At 46.8% G+C, this 20,621-nt stretch overlaps 2 protein-coding genes across 2 annotated transcripts in view; one reads left to right on the plus strand and one right to left on the minus strand.

Moving 5' to 3' along the window:
- Nucleotides 1-16,618, minus strand: part of PGPEP1L (pyroglutamyl-peptidase I like) — a 92,144-nt gene extending 75,526 nt beyond the window's left edge. Inside the window, 1 exon segment of the mRNA XM_023553060.2 lies at nucleotides 16,012-16,618. Coding sequence (XP_023408828.1) covers nucleotides 16,012-16,063 — 52 coding nt within the window. The 5' untranslated portion in view covers nucleotides 16,064-16,618.
- Nucleotides 5,113-20,621, plus strand: part of FAM169B (Protein) — a 122,063-nt gene continuing 106,554 nt past the window's right edge. Inside the window, exon 1 of the mRNA XM_064267068.1 lies at nucleotides 5,113-5,171. Within this exon, the coding sequence (XP_064123138.1) occupies nucleotides 5,141-5,171 (31 nt within the window). The 5' untranslated portion in view covers nucleotides 5,113-5,140. The remainder of the gene's footprint in view (nucleotides 5,172-20,621) is intronic.

A 20,621-nucleotide genomic window follows, 5' to 3' on the forward strand; every position in this document is an offset into this window, starting at 1 on the left:
AAACTTTCCTGATATTGTGAAAGATAAGAAGATATCTATCCAAGACGCTGATTGAACTCCACATAAGGTAGATGTTAAAAGAAAGTCACCAAGACATATTATAATCACACTTGCCAAAACCAAAGATAAAAAGAGAATTATAAGAGCAGCGAGGGATAAATGAAAAGTCACCTACAAAGGAGAGCCAATAAGAATAAGCTCGGAGTACTCGGCAGAAACCATGAAGACAAGAAGGCAATGGAATGACATATTTAAAAAATTGAAGGCAAAAAATTGCCTGCCAAGAATCATCTATCCAGCAAAACTGTCTTTTAAATATGAAGGTGAAATTAAGACATTTCCTGATAAACACAAGTTAGGGAATTTGTAAAAATCAAACCAAAACTACAAGAAATACTAAAGGGAGTTCTTTGGTTAGAAAATCAATAATATCAGGTATCAACCCAAGACTAGAACACTGGGCAGAGCAATCAGAAGCCAACCCAGACAGGGAAATCCAAAAAAAACAAAGCAAGATTATACAAAAAAAAAAAAAAAAAAAGCCCAAAACAGGGTAACAGTGATGTTACTATATAAAAGAAGACAACGTTAAAATAATAAAGAGGGACTAAGAAATGTAATCATATACCTTCCATATGGAAAGGAAGATATGGTGATACAAAGAAATAAAAGTTAGGTTTAAATTTAGAAAAATGAGGTGAATAATAAGGTAACCACAAAGGAGACAAACTATCCTACTCATCAAAATAAAATACAGCAGAAAAATACGGACTCAGCAGAAAGAAAATTAACGACAACAAATACAAATATTGCATAAGATCACTGTTATAATAACTTGAGAAATAGTTTAAACTGAGAAGAAAACATTCTTTTGTGGTTACGAGAGGGGGGAGGGGCATTCACAAATTAGACACTAGATAAGAACTACTTTAGGTGAAGGGAAAGACAGCACACAATACAGGGGAGGTCAACACAATTGGACTAAACCAAAAGCAAAGAAGTTTCCTGAATAAACTGAATGGTTCGAAGGCCAGCGTAGCAGGGGCAGGGGTCTGGGGACCATGGTTTCAGGGACATCTAAGTCAATTGGCATAATAAAATCTATTAAGAAAACATCCTGCGTCCCACTTTGAAGAGTGGCGTCTGGGGTCTTAAACGCTAGCAAGCAGTCATCTAAGATGCATGAATTGGTCTCAACCCACCTGGATCAAAGGAGAATGAAGAACACCAAGGACACAGGGCGATTACAAACCCAAGAGACAGAAAGGGCCACATGAACCAGAGACTACATCATCCTGAGACCAGATGAACTAGATGGTGCCTGGCTACAACCGATGACTGCCCTGACAGGGAACACAACAGAGAACCCCTGAGAGAGCAGGACAGCAGTGGGATGCAGACCCCAAATTCTCATAAGACCAGACTTAATGGTCTGACTGAGACTAGAAGGACCCCGGTGGTTATGGCCCCCAGACCTTCTGTTGGCCCAGGACAGGAACCATTCCCGAAGCCAACTCTTCAGACATGGATTGGACTGGACAATGGAATGGAGAGGGATGCTGGTGAGGAGTGAGCTTCTTGGATCAGGTGGACACTTGAGACTACGTTGGCATCTCCTGCCTGGAGGGGAGATGAGAGGGTGGAGGGGGTTAGAAGCTGGCGAAATGGACACGAAAAGAGAGAGTGGAGGGAGAGAGCGGGCTGTCTCATTAGGGGGAGAGTAATTGGGACTGTGTAGCAAGGTGTAGAATGCTCCTTAGAGGCAAGCATGGAGAAACTGCATCTTACATACTTTGGACATGTTGTCAGGAGGGATCAGTCCCTGGAGAAGAACATCATGTTTGGCAGAGTACAGGGTCAGCAGAAAAGAGGAAGACTCTCAAAGAGGTGGATTGACACAGTGGCTGCAACAATGCCGATACTGCCCTGTGTTATGGCATTCAGGAACACTTAACTCCTCCAGTTCCTTTGTCCTCATTCAACACGTATTTCTCAGGCTCCTACCATGCGCCTGGCACTGTTCTAGATACCAGGGTTTCAGCAGTGAACAAATCAAAAAAACCCTGCCTAGAAAGGTTACTTTCTAATTATTGTTGTTAGGTGCTTTCTAGTCAGTTCCAACTCATAGCAACCCCATAAACAACAGAATGAATCACTGCCTGGTCCTGCGCCATCCTCACAATTGTTGTTATTCTTGAGCCTATTGTCCTAGCCACCGTGTGGATCCATTTTATTGAGGGTCTTCCTCTTTTTTGATGACCTGTGAATGTGACCTTGTTTGGAAATAGGGTCTTTGAAGATGTTATCAGTTAGGTTAACAAGAAGTCATCCTGGAGCTGAGTGGGTCCTAATTCCATCTGAGTGGTGCCCTTATGTAAAAGGAGAAGAGACACAGATACAGGGAGACAGAGGAAGGATGCCATGGGGTCCTGCAGCTGCCGGCCCAGGAACTTTTGGAGCTACCAGAAGCGAGGAGAGAGGTGTGGAATAGGTTGTTCCTCAAAGCCTCAGAAGGAATCAATGTGTTCTACACCCTGATCTTGAACTCCCTGCCTCCATAACTGTCAGAAAATAAGTTTTTGTTTGTTAAAACCACCCAGTGTGTAGTATTTGGAGCCCTGGTGGCACAGTAGTTAAGTGTTTGGCTGCTATTGAAAAGGTTGGTTGTTTGAATCCACCAGCAGCTCCTTGGAAACCCCATGGGGCAGTTCTGTCCTTACGGGGTCACTATGAGTTGAAATCAACTCGATGGCAATGGGTTTTTTGTTTTTGTTTTAGTACATGATATTTAGTTACGGTGGCTCTAGGAAATGAATACAAGGCAGTCCAGAAGGGCAGACTTCAGAACTGTCAACGAGAAAGGTGAGGTGAAAGCCCCTGACCACAGGCCCTTGGGTTCAAAGGCCTTTGGTATTTTAAAACCACCCCTCCTCCCCTGTAAAAATACCTTGAAACAAGCCAAGAAGAGGAAATACCAGAGAAACAATTGCTTCTTGCTAAATTTTCCTATTTCAAACGAGTATCAGCTTGAACATTTAATAAATAATAAATAATGGTGTTAGCTATCAGCAAGAATGGGGACAATACCGTAAGTAGTTGGAAAAATCTGAAAGACTTCGCAGTGGCCATAAAGATTACTGGGTGTCCTGGCTTATGTGTGTCTTTCACCGCCCTTGAGCTACTTCTTCAACTGTGTAAATTGTGGAAATGGGATAATGCAAAGGATTCATGTCCACAAAGATGCAAATAATTTGTGTCCTGTCGAGTTGCAACTGGCTATTGGTGGATATTGAGCAATTCTGCATGTATTTGTAAATTGATTTCACTATTCCACGTGTGTAAGGTTTTCATTCCTCTTCGAACCAGTTGTAACATTTTACTGGTATCTCATAAATTTACAAGTGCAATAGAAAATCCTTGACATATGCTCATTAGTATTTTTTCCTTTAAAAAGCCTCCTTGAACACAGTTCATCTCAAAAGTTCTCTAGAGAACCCTGGGAATGCCCATGGTTAACACTGGCTGTGATTTTACACATTCCCGCCCCTGGCCTGGCCACCCTTGTCCTCACCAGAGGAGAAGGGAAGTGGGAGAAGGCACTGATTGGAGTGGGGTGAGGTGGGTGAGGTGGGTGGGTGAGGGGAGGTGAGCCCCTCTAGTTGATCCATGGAGACCTCGCATGTGTCAGAGTAGGACTATGCCCCATAGGGTTTTCTTTCTTTCTTCCTTTTTCTTTAGGTGAAGGTTTAGAAAGCAAATTAGTTTCCCATTCTATAGTTTATACACAGATTTTTCTGTGGTGTTGGTTGCAGTCCCCACAGTGTGTCAGCACTCTCCCCATTACCACCCCTGAGTTCCCCATTTCCATTCATTGGGGTTTTCTGCCTCTTCCAGCCTTCTCATCTTTGCTTTTGGGCAGATGTTGCCCTTTTGGTCTCATATAGATGATTGTTCTAAGGAGTACTTTCCTCACGGGTGTTACTATTTATTATACAGGGCTGTTTATAATTTGGCTGAAAGGTGATCTCCAGGAGGGGCTTCAGTTCCAAGTTAGAAGGATGTCTAAGTGCCATAGTCTCGGGATTCCTCCAGTCTCTCTCAGACCAGTAAATCTCATCTTTTTTATGAATTTGAATTTTGGTCTACATTTTTTGCGCACTCTAACTGGGACCTTCTATTTGTAGTAGCCTGGACCCATCTAGTTCCTCTGGGCTCAGGCTAGTGGAGGCTCTGGTTCCTGTGGTCCATTAGGCCTTTGGTCTAATTTTTTCCCTGAGTCTGGTTTTCTTTAATCTCCTTTGCTCCAGACAGAAAGAGACCAGTAGTTGTATCTTAGATGGCCGCTGGCTGGCTTTTAAGACCCAGATGCTACTCACCAATGTAGGACATAGAACATTGTCTTTATGAACTGTGTTTTGCCAATTGACCTAGATGTCCCCTAAGACTATGGTCCTTAGCCTTTAAGCCCAGTAACTCAGTCCTGTGAGGTGTTTGGTTGTATCTAGGATGTTTCATGACTATGCTCCCTGTGTGCTCTATTATATATCCCCATAGGGTTTTCAATCACCGATTTCGGGGAAGTAGATGCCAGGTCTTTCTTCCAAGACGCCACTGGATGGACCCACTAAAGTTTTCTAGAAAAACTCAAGGGGATCGATAAATGCTCCTCCAGAACCCGGCGGAAAGGCTGGGGGATGGAGCTTTGTAAACACTTTGAGGAGCCAGGCAGGCGTCCTTAGCAGAGAAGACTAAGGCAGGGACCTGATGTGGTGGGGAAGGGGTCCTCTGGGACAGGTGGAGAGGGGGCGGGGCCGACCCCCAGGGATAGGCTGGGCGGGGCTGGGAGGGGGCGGGGCCGGGGCGGGGCCTGACCCCGGTAAGAAAGGGAAGGCGGTGCCGGGGGCGGTGAAAGGGCGGGGCGGGCGGTGCTGGGGCGGGGTGGGGCGGTGCCGGGGCGGGGCCTGACCCTGGTGTGAAGGGCAGGGCGGGGCGGGGCGGTGACGGGGCGGGGCGAAGCGGGCGCGGGGCGGGGCGGACCGGGGGCGTGTCAGGGCGGGGCGGGGCGGTGCAGGGGCGGGGCCTGACCCTGGTGGGTAGGGCGGGGCGGGGCGGGGCGGGGCGCCGCTGCCAGAGCACCAGCATGGACGCCGAGGCCGCCCGGGGAGCCGCAGGTAAAGACAACCGTGCCGCCCGCCGCCTGCCCTTTTCGCTGTCGCCACGCGGCCCCTCCCCGCCTCTCGGGTTTCAGCGGCTCGGCCGTCGGAAAACTCCGGGTCCAGCGCCGTAAACTCAGACCGTAAACCGCGCGCAGCAGCCAGGAGAGCTTTCCGGGATCGGAGCCCAGGCGCCGCGAGCCGCGCACCTGTCGTCCCCCGGGGACCGGCTGGGCAGGCGGGCGGGAGGGCAGCCGGGTCGTCGGTGCAGGACTGGGGGTTCGCGCGCTCACCGCCCGGAAGGGCCACCCTGAGAAGGGTCCAGACCCGGGCAAACGGGAAGGGGGAAGAAGTGACCAGGGAGCCCGAGGAGAAGCTGCAAGGCTGGAGCTCCCTCCCCGCGCCTCCTGGCCGTCCCGGGGCCGCCGGGGCCGCTGACCTGGGCTTGCTCCCTGCCTTGCCGGAGCCCTGGAGACCTCTGTGAAGTGGGACCGCGCAGTGGGGGCGGATTCAGTATAGCATCTCCCGTTATGTCGGGAGCCCTTTCTGCCGCCCCTCCCAAACGGCCTGGGCTCGGACGGCGTGCGGAGGGTCCCTGGGGCGGGGGTGCCAGCCCCGGTCCTCGCTCGATGAGCGTCGGATTTGTCGCCCCGGTGGATCTGAGCGCCTGCTGCTTCCGCGGCCCCAGACGGTGCCATCCCTGGCCCTTGTCCCGGGAGCATCAGGCAAAGCGGGCTTGATTCTAAATCTGAGAGGACATGGGGCAAAAACCCAGTTTACGAATCTGAAAGAAAGCACGTGGGACAAAACCCCAGAGGGGCCCCGCAAAGGAGGGAGTGTCTGACAGAAGGGGCTGAGGGGTTAGGTGCTGAGAACGTGCCTGCTTCCCGCCTTCATCCCCCATTCCTCCCATGGACTTTCAGCACCGCAGAAAGGGGTCTGGTTCCCGAGGGAGGAAGGCTCGCGGTCAGGTTCCCCTGTCCCCACAAGTCCAGTCCGCCCTGCGAGGCGCCCTGGTCACAAGTCGCCAGCCCTGCCACCACAAGCAGCCAGACTCTGTAAGTCCGCACATCTCTGTCAGGGAAAATGAAATCGTTTCGAGGCTGCTTTGCCTTTTATTGGAAGCCACACCGCTAATTACTTGCCTTTATGACCTGAAGGGTTAAAGCCTGTGACTAGGTTTTCATTTTCCTCCCAACACCAGGTGAGTGGACACAGAGTTATGGAAGCCACTAACCAGCCATTTGGATTAGTTAGATTCCTCTGGAGTCCCTGGGTGGTGCAAACTGTTAACCTGCTCTGTTGCTAACAGAGAGGTTGGAGGTTTCAGTCCACCTAGAGGCACCTTGGAAGAAAGACCTGGTGATCTACTTCTGAGAAATCAGCTATTAAAAATCCTATGGAACATAGTTCTGTTCTGACACACACATGTCATTGCCATGAGTCTGGAGGGCAACTGGTTAGATTCCTCATGAAAGCTTTAGTCTAGTGTTTGAGGAATTTGTCTTTGTTTTTGGAGGAAATTTGTCTTTATTTTTTCCTTGATACTTTATAGAAAGTATTCGTAACTGTGGATATACCCCTTTTCCGTCCAGTCAATTCTGACTCATAGCAACCATTTAGGATAGAATAGAACTGCCCTATAGGGTTTCCAAGGAGTGACTGGTGGATTCAAACTGCCAGACTTTTGGTTAACAGCTTAAGGGACTTGCTCTTTTAATCTCATCTTCCTCATCTGTGAAATGGAGATGGTTTTGCCCACTTAGGGATTTATTGTACAGAAATGTATATACTTCAAACACTTAGCAAGTCTATACACAGAAGTGCTCAGCCTAAGCTCTTGCCCTCCTTCCCCTCTGCTGGAAGTGATACCATGAGTCAGAGGGTCCCTTCCGATTATTGCCTCGGATCTGTGCTTATTCTACCCAGCCCCATTCCATCTTTTTTTTTTTTTGCCTCATTCTGTTTTAATGGAAAAAGTAATGGTAATTTCATCTTCTGGAAAAGCATAGTTGGCTTAAAATGGTTTAAGGATTTTCCTCTTTTTATTTCAACATTTGCTGTGGCTCTGATGATCACTGATGGCCCAGATGACACACAGCAGTTGCACATTAATCATTCCCACATGTGCTAGATGGTAATGGATTGAATTTTTGAATAGCTGAACTATTGCCCAAGCTCTGATAGCACATTTCCATAATGGCCTTGAGCAAAACATGTCTACTGGGGAGTCCTTTTTTCTTGAGCAGGGAAGCAGTAAACTAAGAATTGCCTTTCTGATAAGGCCGTAGCTTAGTTTCCCCCACAGTTCCAGCGAAAGGGCGTCTAGCTGTGGTTCTGTGTGTGGATGAAGCCCCTCAACGTTGGTGTGTCTGGTTGGGGGGTGCTACCTAATGGGGCTTCAGGGGTACACCTAAAAAACCAGTTGCCATTGAGTCAGTTCCAACTCACGGAGAACCCATGTGTGTCAGAGTAGAACAGTGCTCCATGGGGTTTTCAACGGCCGATTTTTCAGAAGTAGATTGCCAGGTCTTTCTTCTCAGGCACCTCTGGCTGGGCTTGAACCTCTAACTTTTTAGTTAGCAGCTAAGCGTTTAATCATCTGTGCCATCCAGGGGGTCCAGGGAGGGGGGCTACACCCATTGTTGTGTGTCGTTGAGTCGATTCTAAATCATTGCGACCCTATATGACACAGTGGAACTACCCGATAGGGTTTCCAACAGAATCCAGAAATTATCGAACAATATCATTAATATCTCACACAAGTAAAATTTTGTTAAAAGTTATTTAAAAGTGGTTGCAGCAGTATATTAACAGGGAACTGCCAGAAATTCAAGCCTGATTCAGAAGAGAGCATGGAACAAGGGATATCACTGCTGATGCAAATGAGTCCTGGCTAAATACAGAGAATACCAGAAAGATGTTTGCCTGTGGTTTATTGACTATGCCAAGTCATTCAACTATGTGGAGAAGATTGTGGACGTGGGAATTCCAGAACACTTAACTGTGCTCATGGGGAACCTGTACATCGACCAAGAGACAGTCGTTCAAACAGAACAAGGTGATGCTGTGTGGTTTAAAGTAAGGGAAAGTGTGCATCAGGGTTGTATCCTTTCACCATACCTATTCATGTTGAATAAATAATCTAGAAACTGGACTACATGAAGAAGAGTGGGACATCAGGGTTGGAGGAAGACTCAGGAACAACCTGTGATATGCAGATGACACAACCCCTCTTGCTGAAAGTGAAGAGGACTTGAAGCACTTACTAATGAAGATAAAAGACTACAGCCTTCAGTAAGGATTACATCCCAACATAAAGGAAGCAAAAATCCTCACAACTGGACAATAAGCAACATCATGATAAACGGAGAAAAGATTGAAGTTGTAAAGAATTTCACTTTACTTGGATCCACAATTAACGCCCATGGAAGCAGCAGTCAAGAAATCAAATGATGTATTATTGCATTAGGCAAATCTTCTGCAGGAAACCTCTTTAAAGTGTTGAAAAGCAAAGATGTCACTTTAAGGACTAAGGTGCATCTGACCCAGGCCATGGTGTTTTAAATTGCTTAATATGCATGTGAAAGCTGGACGGTGAATAAGGAAGACAGAGGAAGAATTGATGCCTTGAATTTAAGGTGTTCCTGAAGCATACTGAATATGGCATGGACTGCCAGAAGAACAAACAAATCTGGCTTGGAAGAAGCACAGCCAGAATGCTCATTAGAAATGAGGATGGCAAGACTTTGTCTCACATACTTTGGACATGTTATCAGGAGGGACCAGTCCGTGGAGAAGGACATCATGCTTGGTAAAGTAGAAAGTCAGCAAAAAAGAGGAAGACCCTTCGTGAGATGAATTGACAGAGTGGTTACAACAATGGGCCCAAGTATAACAATGATTGTGAGGATGGCGCAGGACCGGGCAGTGTTTCGTTCTGTTGTACATGGGGTTGATATGAGTCAGAACCAACTTGACAGCACCTAACAACAACAGTTTTTACAGGCCCTGGTGATAGAATGGTTATGCTTTCGGCTGCCAGCTAAGAAGTTCAGCGGTTTGAGCCCACCAACCACTTGGGGAGAGAAGACCTAGAGATCTGCTCCTATAAAGATTACAGCCTAAGGAAAGCCTGGTGGGTTTTCATAGGGTCGCTGTGAGTTGAAATCCACTCGTTGGCACACACCAAGAACAATAACAATCTTTATGGGAGAAGATTGCCATGTTGTTTCTCCCACGGAGCAGCTGGTGGGTTTGAACTGCCGACTTTTCAGTTAGCAGCTGAGTGCTTAACCATCTGTGCCACCCAGGGCCTCCAGGAGGGAGGATACACCTACACCCCATGAATTCAAGTCTTCTTGACATGCCCCCGGGGAGAGTCAGTCTTTCTCTTCTTTCTCTCTCTCTCTGTAGTTCAGTGAGTGTGTATGTGTTTTTTAATTTCCCCAGAGATGAAGAGCTTCTTAAGTTCCACTAAAACATCTGCTGCTGTCATTCCAGCTTGGAGTGCAGTGGAAAAAAACAAAGTCGGACATGGCTAGCTTGTGTCCCAGTTCAATCCTTCCCTCATCCTTTACCTTGAGCTTCCCTAATCTGTAAAACAGGCCTTTGACCTGCCTTGTAAGGAATAAAAGGAGCCCTGATGATGCAGCGGTTAAGCGCTTGGCTGCTAATGAAGATTGGGAGTTTGAAGCCTCCAGCTGCTCGGAGGGAGAAAGATGAGGCAATATGCTTCTGTAAAGATTACAGCCTTGGAAGCCCTATAGGGCAGTTCTACTTTAACCTATAGGGTCTTTATGAGTCAGAATTGACTCGACGGCAATGTGTTTGGTTTTTGGTTTTGTGAGGAATAAACGAATCCTGGTGTACATGAGCCGACTGCTGGGCTCACCGCTTCCTTCTCTTTCTCCTCCTGTAGTTAAATTTACAAAGAAGGCTCCCCCTCCCTTCTGTTTGCATACAAAACTGAAGTATTTGTGATAATTGTCTATGCTGTGGTCTTCATTTAGGAAGTTGGTGTAGTGTTTCAATTTAGAAAAGTTAGATGTTTAGAAATTTGCAGTAGCCATAAAACAGAGAGGGCCAATAGACAAGTAAGCTAGTGAGCACAGTGGAAAGTCAAAGCCGATACACAACTGGAGTTTGAGTCCTGGGACAATGGTTATACCTGTAAAAGCACCCACTCTTAGGAGGTGGAAAACCTGATGTGATCTAGATAGAGTGATTTCAGAATGTTTTAGGACAGTCCTCCTGCTGGAGATACGAAAGATTTGGAAACAGTAATTCCAGAATGTGGCAGGGATTCAAACGGAAAAGCCTAGAAAGGTTAGTGCCTACACCAGAGCTCACTGGGCACCAGTTACTGAGTGAAGGGAGCAGAGAAGGAGGAAGCTTGGAGAGGGCTCCCTTGGGAGATGGGAGGAGAAAAGGAGCTAGGGTGGAGGCAGGAGGCTCAAAGAGGGAAGAGGAGAACCAGGCTTTGAGACAGGGAGGTCAAAGGAGGAGTGGCCAGAAAGGCAAGATGACTGTGGGCAGGGCCTGGCGCTCAAGGACACTGAAGCAGGCACAGTCATGAGGGGCCCAGAAGGGAGAGGCCACAGGAAGGGCTGTCTGCATGTGGTGGCACACTGAACAGGGCCAGGCCCAGCTGCTGTTTCTAAAGGGCTCCCAGGGACAAGAGTAGGGGGAGGGTGGAGCTTGAGGTGATGGTGAGGGTGAAGGAAGGTGGCTTTTTCTCATGTGTTTTTGGATGGAAGAGATTTGAATACATTTTTGGCAAATCAACCCTTGTGTGGCATTTTACAATATGCCACGTACTGTACTGGGAGCTTTCCAAGCATCACCTGATTTGATCCTCCTGACAGATAATAAACAGAAATGCCGTTATTATCCCCATTTTACTGGTAAGGAAACTGAGTCACAGAGGTGAAATAACTTGCCCAAGGCCACCTGGCTAGTAAGTGGCAGTGCTGGGATTCAAATGGGGGTTGCTGGTGGCAATGGTCTGTCTCTGCAGAGAAAGGAACCTGTCGTGAGGACAAGGTTAAGAGTGGTGACCCCCCAAACAGTGGAGGCTCAGAAAGGATATAATCCATGAGCTAGCTCCTAAAGGGTCTGCTTTCTCAAAGGCATCCTCATAGAGACATAAAACTTAAAAAAAAATCAAACATGCATCAGCTGTTTGGGATTTTTTTCAAGTCCAAGGTATAGCAGTGCCCCCTAGGGGAACATGGAGTTGGCGAGCCTGAGGATCTCCATTCTGGGGAGCAGAGCAGCATTGGGTGACAGTGGGTCGGTCAGGCTTGGCCATGCAGGGTGGGTATAACAGGTTGCTTTTGGTGTGGCCTTTCTAGCCATGGTCTTGTAACCCACACCCAAGTGATTGCGCGGGACTGTGTGATAGGGTAATTGTGGCCCACCAAGGGGCTGGTCAGTTTTGCCGTCCCACTGGGCTTGAAATGAGCCACCCCAGAGGCAGGAAAGAGAAGAGCCCACCACCATCAAGGAAGGAGAGACCCGCAGGAGAGACCTGCAGGGGACGGCACAGTGGGCTTCCCGGCCCGTGGAGCAAGAAAGCTGAGGGCCAGAGAGAAGCCTACACCTGACCCATGAATTTGGGACTTGTCAGCCTTCTGCATGAGCCATTTCCTTTATACCGTTGATGACTTCTGGGAGATGTTGCAGTGACTTAGGGAACCCAAAGACGGGAGGGAGAGTGCTGAGGGGAGAGGGAGTAGTTGGTGTTAGAGCTGATGGAGTGATAGAGTGGCTTGGAAAAGTTCGACTTTTAGGACATCTTTAACCTCTGCCTAATAGCAACCAGCCTTGTGCTGATCCTTCCTAAAAGAAATTATTCATTTACAGGGTGTCAATTACTGCCATGGGCTTTCTTCCTACTCAACCAGATGCCAATCTCTCTGAGGGCAGGACCCTTTTTGACCCCACCCCTTTGCCCCCCTGCCCCCCAGCTTGCACACTCCTGGCACGTGTAGGAGCAACATGAGTGTTGAATGGACAAATCGTTTCCTTTAAGATACTGTGAAGACCCTTGTTGGTTTTGTGGCTGTGAGAAGGATAGCTGGGAGGAAGTTTTCTGCAGATTGGGGTTATCAGGATGTCCCTGACCAGGGCCCTGGTCAGCCCATCCTCTGGGATGTCTTTCCAGGGGTCCCCGTCATCCTCCAGCATAGGCATTTTGTATACCCCTCTTCTGTCTGGTTGTGATTCCTTGGCATATCCTGGTATAGAGTCAGTGTCATGCCTACCACCAGTAGTTGTTGTTCGGTCATGTTCCTAGACACCAACGGCTGTGCTGTATCTGTATTAACTGGGATCTCAACTGCATAAGGCCGGCACCGAAGATCTTTGGTATCCGGAAGATTGGGTCTTGCCATGGTCTGGCGGGACAGAGTGAATGACAGGCCGGTGAGAGGGCTGTGGGCACTGAGGTGTTGTCTTTCTGACCTTTGAAACCCTAGTCTGGTGACTGGCTGACTGGCCTTTGCTCTCTGGCTTCCTGACAGCAGCTGGCCCCAGCCTCTGATGACATCCTTATTTGTGGCTCAGCCCAGAGAAGTTCAGGCAACTCCAGAGGATTGGAAAAAACGGCCATGTTTTCTGCTGTGTTTGGCTGTATAGAAAGAAACTTCAGGGCAAAATTCAAACGCTGTAGTCAGGTGTCAGCCCCTGGTGTCCTGTGATTTAACATCAAGATTGCTGGGGGCAGTTGCAGCTGAATGACTCTTGGTAGCATCTGAAGGTCTGAGGCCTTTGAATAATGCCTATTAGGATGCAACAGCAGTGGTTTAGGGATACCAGGCCTTTCAGTGGGCCGACCCTCTGTTGTAGGTTTTCTTTTCCAAGGCCCAGCATGCTTATGTGGGGGCAGGGCTCACAGCTTATATAAAACCTGAGGCCACTGTCTGTTGAAATCCAGGCTGGCTCTCCTAACCCCCTCCTGGTCTGATCTCCTTTGTTTCTCCCCTGTCTGTTCTCTGGCCCACAGGGCTGCTCACATCAAACCCTTTGCAATTCCTATCCCAGGGACTGCAGCTTCATTCTGCTCCCAGGAGGATCCCCTTAAACCAATGTCCATTGACCCTTAGGAGTCTCTGGGTGGGGCAAGTGGTTAAGCACTTGGCTACTAACCCAAAGGTTGGTGGTTAGGACCTACCCAGGGGTGCCTCTGGCAATCTGCTTCTGGAAGGTCATGGCCATGGAAGCTTACGGAGCAGTTCTGTTCTGACACATTTGGGTTTGCCATGAGTCGGAATTGACTGCGTGGCTTTTTTTTATTGACCTGTCAAGGCACAGGAACCATTTTGCTGCTTCTCTGCTCCTCCAAAGCAGCCACAGGGTCCACTGGGAACCACCCGAAGGGTGAGGGTTGTGGGCCTGGGGAGGGCACCTTGAGCTGAGCTCTCGCCTAGAGCAGAGGAGAGCGCCCATTGATACGGGGTGCAGGGGCACTCAAGGCCCAAACACTCCTGGACTGCATGGGTTTCCCTGACTTGCAGAAATTAAGATAAAAGCGTTTTTATTGGAAACCGAGTCGCTAATCACCACCTGCCTGTTCGGTCAGGAGAAAGAGAAAGCTGGCTTCATTTCCTCATTGCGTTTGGCTAAAATAAACCCTAATGAAAGTCCCTGACTATTTCATCCACTGCTGAGTGCTTGCAGAGTCTATGTTGCAGAGACTTCCCCATGCCAAAAACCTTCCCCCAAGTCCACTGTCCACATCCACTCCCTGGCCCCATAAATTGTACGCTAGTCGAATGATATTTAGGAGGTTATTTTTGGTGTGTGTATGCATGTGAGTCGAGCTATACAGTGCCCAGACACAGAATTGTAGTTGGTGGTTGTGTCGAGCTTTATGTTTTCCAAGAAGTGATTTGTGTAATGCATGGGTGCTGCCTACATTTGGGCTATTAGAACATCTTGAAAAAATTTTTTTTCAAGTTTCAAGTTTTGTGAAAAGCAAACCCATTGCCGTTGAGTCTATTCCAACTCATAGCGACCCTATAGAGTAGAACTGCCCCACAGGGTTTTCAAGGCTATAAATCTTTACAGAAGCAGACTGCCGCATCTTCCTCCTGTAGAGCTGCTGTTGGGTTCGAACTGCTGACCTTTCGGTTAGCAGCCGAGCTCTTAACCACTGCACCATCAGGGCTCCTCCTTATAAAAGGAAACGTACTGCTTTATTTGTGTTCTCCCCACTCCCCGATAAAATACATGCATACCAAAAAAATACTTGTAAAGACACAAATAAAACAAAATCTGATCCTTCATAAAAGCATAGTCTAGTTAATGACTGTGAATGGATATCTTTTTTTTTTTTAATCATAGCAAGTCAATATGATTATTGACATATCATCAGCCTCATCTCTGCCTCTCAAATATACTCTCAGTGGCTTTTTGGGGTGGCATATTAATGGTAGTCTGATAACGGTGGCAGCTATTGTTTCTCATAGGTACTGCTCAGTGATCCACACATACTATTTTTTAATCCTCAGAGTAACTCTGTCAACTCATCAGAATTATTCTCCTTTTGCAGCTGAGAGAGAATCAGAGAGGTTGGGTTGCTTGCTCAAGATCGCTCAGCTTGTGGTAAGAGAAATGCAGATTTGAACCCAGGACTATCAGATGTCAAGCTCTGATTTGATGAGATTTTTCTCCAGGTCCCTGGAACAATAGTCCAGCTGGAGAAAAACTTTTCAGATGTTCAGCCTAAATTGTGTTTCTTTTTGTTTTATGAACGCCTCTTTTTTAGGTCCACCTTTATGATTCAGATGTCCCTGGGTGGAGCAGCTGGTTAAGTGCTTAGCTGCTAACTGAAAGGCTAGTTGTTCAGTCCACCAGGGGCACCTGGGAAGAAAGACCTGGAGACCTACTTCTGAAAAATCAGCCACTGAAAACCCTTTGGAGCACACTTCTACTCTGACACACGTGAGAGTCACCATAAGACAGGGTTTGAAATATAGTTCCTACTCTGTTTCCGCCCTATTTCCTGAAGTTGTTTTCTTTGCAGAGACTTCTTGAACTAGGTAACAAAAAAAACAGCCACCTGCTAGCTAGAATCTGCTGAAACAGGTCCTGCCCTCCACCTTAACACTCCAGATAACCTTTAGCTCATTAACTGCCTCGTGCATGTAAATTCTCCGCCCATGGGTGAAGAGCTAACATGCTAATGAACAAAAATGGCTGACTTCCTCCTGCTAGGGGAATCAAACACAGGCCTTAAAAAAAGGCTTACTCAAAAACGCTCTGTACCTGCACCTGCGCCATTTTGTGTTTTGAAACTGATCCTGCCAGTATAAACCAGCCTCAACAAGCTGCCTGCAAGGCAGGTTTGGAAGGCACTTAGCCCCGACTGCCTCCTTACTTGGCCAGTCAGTAAAGTTGCCTTTCCTTCTCCCCAGCTCGTTCTTTGCTTTTGTCCCCTATGGAGTCGTGCCGAGTAGAACCCAGAGTTCGCCACAACAGCCATGGGTCAGCATCAACTTGCCGGCCACTGATTACTCCTTAGTTGTTTTACTATCGTCTCCATTATTCTTCTTTGAGGTTTTTGGGTAATAATAAAGTTCTTTCCAATTCTGTATCATTATACCCTCCCCCATGTGTTTGCATTGTTTTTAATACAGCTCTGATTATAACTTTCCTCCCAGTCTACCATTCTACTTAGACCTTTAATTCTTTAATTCTTTCCTTAAGCATAATGTTCTCTGACAGGAATATAATCACGACTTTTCATCTCTTTATTATTATTATTTCTAACTTCCCCTAATGTGCTCAGACAATGTCTCATTTTCTTCACTTACTGGATCAACTAATGTGATAAAAAGAGGAGCCTACTTACCTGGGCGCCTGTGGATTAGACTCTGTGCCAAGGGCCTGTGGGCTTTCCTCATTCTGGAACCCTGGCAGTAAAAGTCACTTCTATACTTTTAAATGGTTCCAAGCAAATATGAGGCTCTGAGAGATCCTGCTTTCACCTTCCTTCTTTCTGTGTACAGTTCTGTAAGAGAACTTAACCACAGTGCCCCCTCCCTGCCCACTGCCCCTCCTAAGGGAGTTCAGCCTCTCTCCAGCCCCTGCCAGTGGAGGTGAAGCCTTCCTCTGACCTCAGACCTGAGCAAGAGGAGATTGGAGCTGAGGCAGGGGACAGTGGAGGAGGTAAGGCAGTGCCAAGGACCTCTGGGCTGTAATGTAGCTAGTGTCCCTCCTGGTAAGGCCACTGTAGCCATCAGAGTCCCTGATTGTGGATTTCTGGAATATACCCACCAGCTCTCCTATTGCCTCCACAACTTAATGTACCTGGCCTGAGTCTCCTAAGAGTGTTGGGGTCTTCCATCTTTTTGGCAGGTGTAATAAAATGGAAAGTGTGTTAAATGGCAGCCGGGGTTCTGAGCCTGGTTCTGCCACTCACTTGCCTGGGAACCTGACAAAGTCAAATTCACTGGCCTCAGTTCCTCTTTCTGTGTGAGACAGTCTTGGCCCAGATCATCACCTCTCAGACTGTTCTGAGGCTCCCTAGGGTTCTGCAGAGGGTGGGGCTTGTGGGGGTGGAAGGAGTCTATTTTACATAAGGGTGTTTTACATTGTTTTTTGATAAAAGGGTTTTTTTATGACCATAAACAAAAACAAAAAACAAAAACCTCCTGGACTGAAGGCTGTCTAAGAGATACCTCTAAAATTTATGCTGAGTGCTGAATTGGTAGAATGTTCTAGTGTCATGCTTTTGCAAGTATATAGTCAGGTATCTCCACCTTCTTCTTTTTACCTAGGATAATGTTTGTATTGAAAATATTCAAGTAGTGGAAATTATTTCTCCAAGGTTCAGGATATGGCTTTGAGGTCTTTGTTGGCATTGTTTTCTGATCTTTGTAGAAAGCTTGATGTGTGTGGAAATGGTTCCCTCAACAGGACACTACACTCCCTGGTGGTGGACCAGTTTTCTTAACCCTCATCCTCTGCAGTGGCTTTGTGAAACATGCAGAGGTTGTCTGCTCCTCCCTTCTTTCTCAGCTACACCCTCCCTGGACTTCTGTGCCTCCCCACCTGTCATGGATTGAATTATGTCCCCCTTAAAAATCTGTGTTTCAACTGGGTTAGGCCATGTGTGGTTGTCCTCCATTTTGTGATTATAATTTTATGTTGAGAGGATTAGGGTGGGATTTTAACACCACCCTTACTCAGGTCACCTCCCTAATCCAAGGTAAAGGGAGTTTCCCTGGGGTGTGGCCTGCACCACCTTTTCCCTCTCAAGAGATAAAAGGAAAGGGAAGTAAGCAGAGAGTTGGGGACCTCACACCACCAAGAAAGCAGCACGAGGAGCAGAGCGTGTCCTTTGGGCCTGGCGTCCCTGCGCCTGAGAAGCTCCTCAGCCATGGGAAGATTGAGGACAAGGACCTTCTTCCAGAGCTGACAGAGAGAGAAAACCTTCCCCTGGAGCCTACGTCCTGAATTTAGACTTGTAACATACTAGATTGTGAGAAAATAAGTTTCTCTCTGTTAAAGCTATCCACTTGTGGTATTATGTTACGGCAGCACTAGATAACTAAGACACCACCCTTTGGGCTTTCCTGACTAGTCTTCTCTAGTATCTTCTCCCTTTCCCAGGCTGCCACAGATCTTTGCATCCAGGACCCCTCCATCACTCTCATGGCTTTAACGGGCTCCTCTCCAGATCTCTAGCCTTGCCCTCTCTCCAGAGCCCTGCTCTGACTTTTCTAAAGCCTGCTGGAGACTGCCACCACTCAAGAGCTACCCTTTTTTCAGGGCTTAGCTGGTGTCAGGCATTGGGCCAAGGACTGTTTGAAGCTTATCTCATAAAATTCTGACCCTTCTGTGGGGTGAGTGTTATTACTATCACCCCAATTTATTGCTATTACTAAAAATGCTTTTAAAAAATTCTTGAATAATCCCTTGGGGCATGTTCAAGAATTTACTAGATAATACCACAATTCTTTTACTAGATGATGCCAACTTATTTTCCACAGTGGTTGCACTAGTCATACTTCCACTGGCAGTATACATGGGCATTATGGGTTGAATTGTGTCCCCCCAAAATATGTGTTGTAAATCCTAACCTCTGGTGGTGTAGTGGTTAAGAGTTCAACTGCTAACCAAAAGTTTGGCAGTTCAAATCTACCAGCCGCTCCTTGGAAACCCTATGGGGCAGTTCTACTCTGTTCTATAGGGTTGCTATGAGCTGGAATTGACTTGATGGCAATGGATTTTTTGCTTATGCCTGTGGTTATGATCCCTTTTGGGAATGAGTTTTCCATTATGTTAATGAGACAATATTAGCGTGAGGTGTATCTTGAGTCAAACTCTTACAAGAGATAAAAGGGGAGAGGGGCAAGCAGAGATGGGGGAAGAGAGATAACAAACCACGTGAAGATTGCTGAGGAACAGAAGCTCAGAAGAGACAAGGACCTTCCTCTAAAGCTGATGGAAAGAGAAAGCCTTCCTCTAGAGTTGGCACCTTGAATTCAGCCTTCTAGCCTCCTAAACTGTAAGAATATAAGTTTCTGTTTGTCAAAGCCACCCATTTGTATTATTTCTATTATAGCAGCACTACATAACCAAGACAGAATTTGGTACCAAGAGTGGGGTGCTGCTCTAACAGATACCTAAAATGTGGAAGCAGTTTTGGACTTGGGTAATGGATAGAGGCTGGAAAAGTTTTAAGGTGCTTAATAGTAAAACCCTAGATTTCCTTGCAGAGACGGTTGGTAGAATTATGGACATCAAAGGCGATTCTGATGAGGGCTCAGAAGGAAGTGAGGAGAGCTATAACGCCTCTATCATCTTAGAGAATACATATGGAGCCAGCAACAGAATGTTGCTAGAAATGTGGAGGTTAAGTGTGCATCTGGTGAGGCTTTAAAGGACATGATGAACATGTCATTGGACAATGGAGGAAGAGTGATGCTTTTTATGCAGTGGCAAAGAACTTGTCTGAATTATGTTCAAATGTTTGGTGGAAGGTAGAATTTGTAAGTGATGAACTTAGATTCTGATGGATGAGATTTCTAAGTAAGATCTTTTTTTTTTTTTTAATTAATTTTTATTAAGCTTCAAGTGAACATTTACCATTCCAATTAGTCTGTCACATGTAGGTTTACATACATCATACTCCCTTCTCCCACTTGCTCTCCCCCTATTGAGTCAGCCCTTTCAGTCTCTCGTTTTGTGCCAATTTTGCCATCTTCCCTCTCTCTCTATCTTCCCATCCCCCCTCCAGTCAAGAGTTGCCAACACACTCTCCAGTGTCCACCTAATTTAATTAGCTCACTCTTCATCAGCATCTCTCTCCCCCCCGCTGACCAGTCCTTTTCATGCCTGATGAGTTGTCTTCAGGGATGGTTCCTGTCCTGTGCCATCAGAAGTTCTGGGGAGCATTGTCTCTGGGATTCCTCTAGTCACATTCATATCATTAGGTATGGGCTTTTTATGAGAATTTGGTGTCTGTATCCCATTGGCCTCCTGCTCCCTCAGGAGTTGTCTGTTATGCTCCCTAGCAGGGCAGACATCGATTGTGGCTGGGCACCAACTAGTTCTTCTGGTCTCAGGATAATGTAGGTCTCTGGTTCCTGTGGCCCTTTCTGTCTCTTGGGTTCTTAGTGGTCGTGTGGCCTTGGTGTTCTTCCTTTGCCTTTGCTCCAGGTGGGTTGAGACCAATTGATGTATCTTAGATGGCCGCTTGTTGGCATTTAGGACCCCAGGTGCCACAATTCAAAGTGGGATGCAGAATGTTTTCATAATAGAATTATTGTGCCCTTTGACTTAGAAGTCTCCTCAGACCATGTTCCCCAGACCCCAGCCCCTGCTCCGCTGACCTTTGAAGCTTTCATTTTATCCTGGAAACCTCTTTGCTTTTAGTCCAGTCCAATTAGGCTGACCTTCCTTGTATTGTGTGTTGTCTTTCCCTTCACCCAAAGCAGTTCTTATCTACTGATTGATCAATAAAAAACCCTCTCCCTCCCTCCCCCCTTTGTAACCACAAAAGTATGTGTTCTTCTCAGGTTTTTCTGTTTCTCAAGATCTTATAATAGTGGTCTTATACAGTATTTGTCCTTTTGCCTCTGACTCATTTCGCTCAGCATAATGTCTTCCAGATTCCTCCATGTTATGAAATGTTTCAGAGATTCGTCTCTGTTCTTTATCGGTGCGTAGTATTCCATTGTGTGAATATACCACAATTTATTTACCCATTCATCCATTGACGGACACTTGGTTGCTTCCAGCTTTTTGCTGTTGTAAACAGAGCTGAAATAAACAAGGGTGTGCATATGTCTGTTTGTGTGAAGGCTCTTGTATCTCTAGGGTATATTCCAAGGAGTGGGATTTCTGGGTTGTATGGTAGTTCTATTTCTAACTGTTTAAGATAACGCCAGATGGATTTCCAAAGTGGTTGTACCATTTTACAATCCCACCAGCAGTGTATGAGAGTTCCAATCT

The sequence above is a fragment of the Loxodonta africana genome, chromosome 13 (assembly GCF_030014295.1).
Source record: "Loxodonta africana isolate mLoxAfr1 chromosome 13, mLoxAfr1.hap2, whole genome shotgun sequence".
NCBI classification, from domain to species: domain Eukaryota; kingdom Metazoa; phylum Chordata; class Mammalia; order Proboscidea; family Elephantidae; genus Loxodonta; species Loxodonta africana.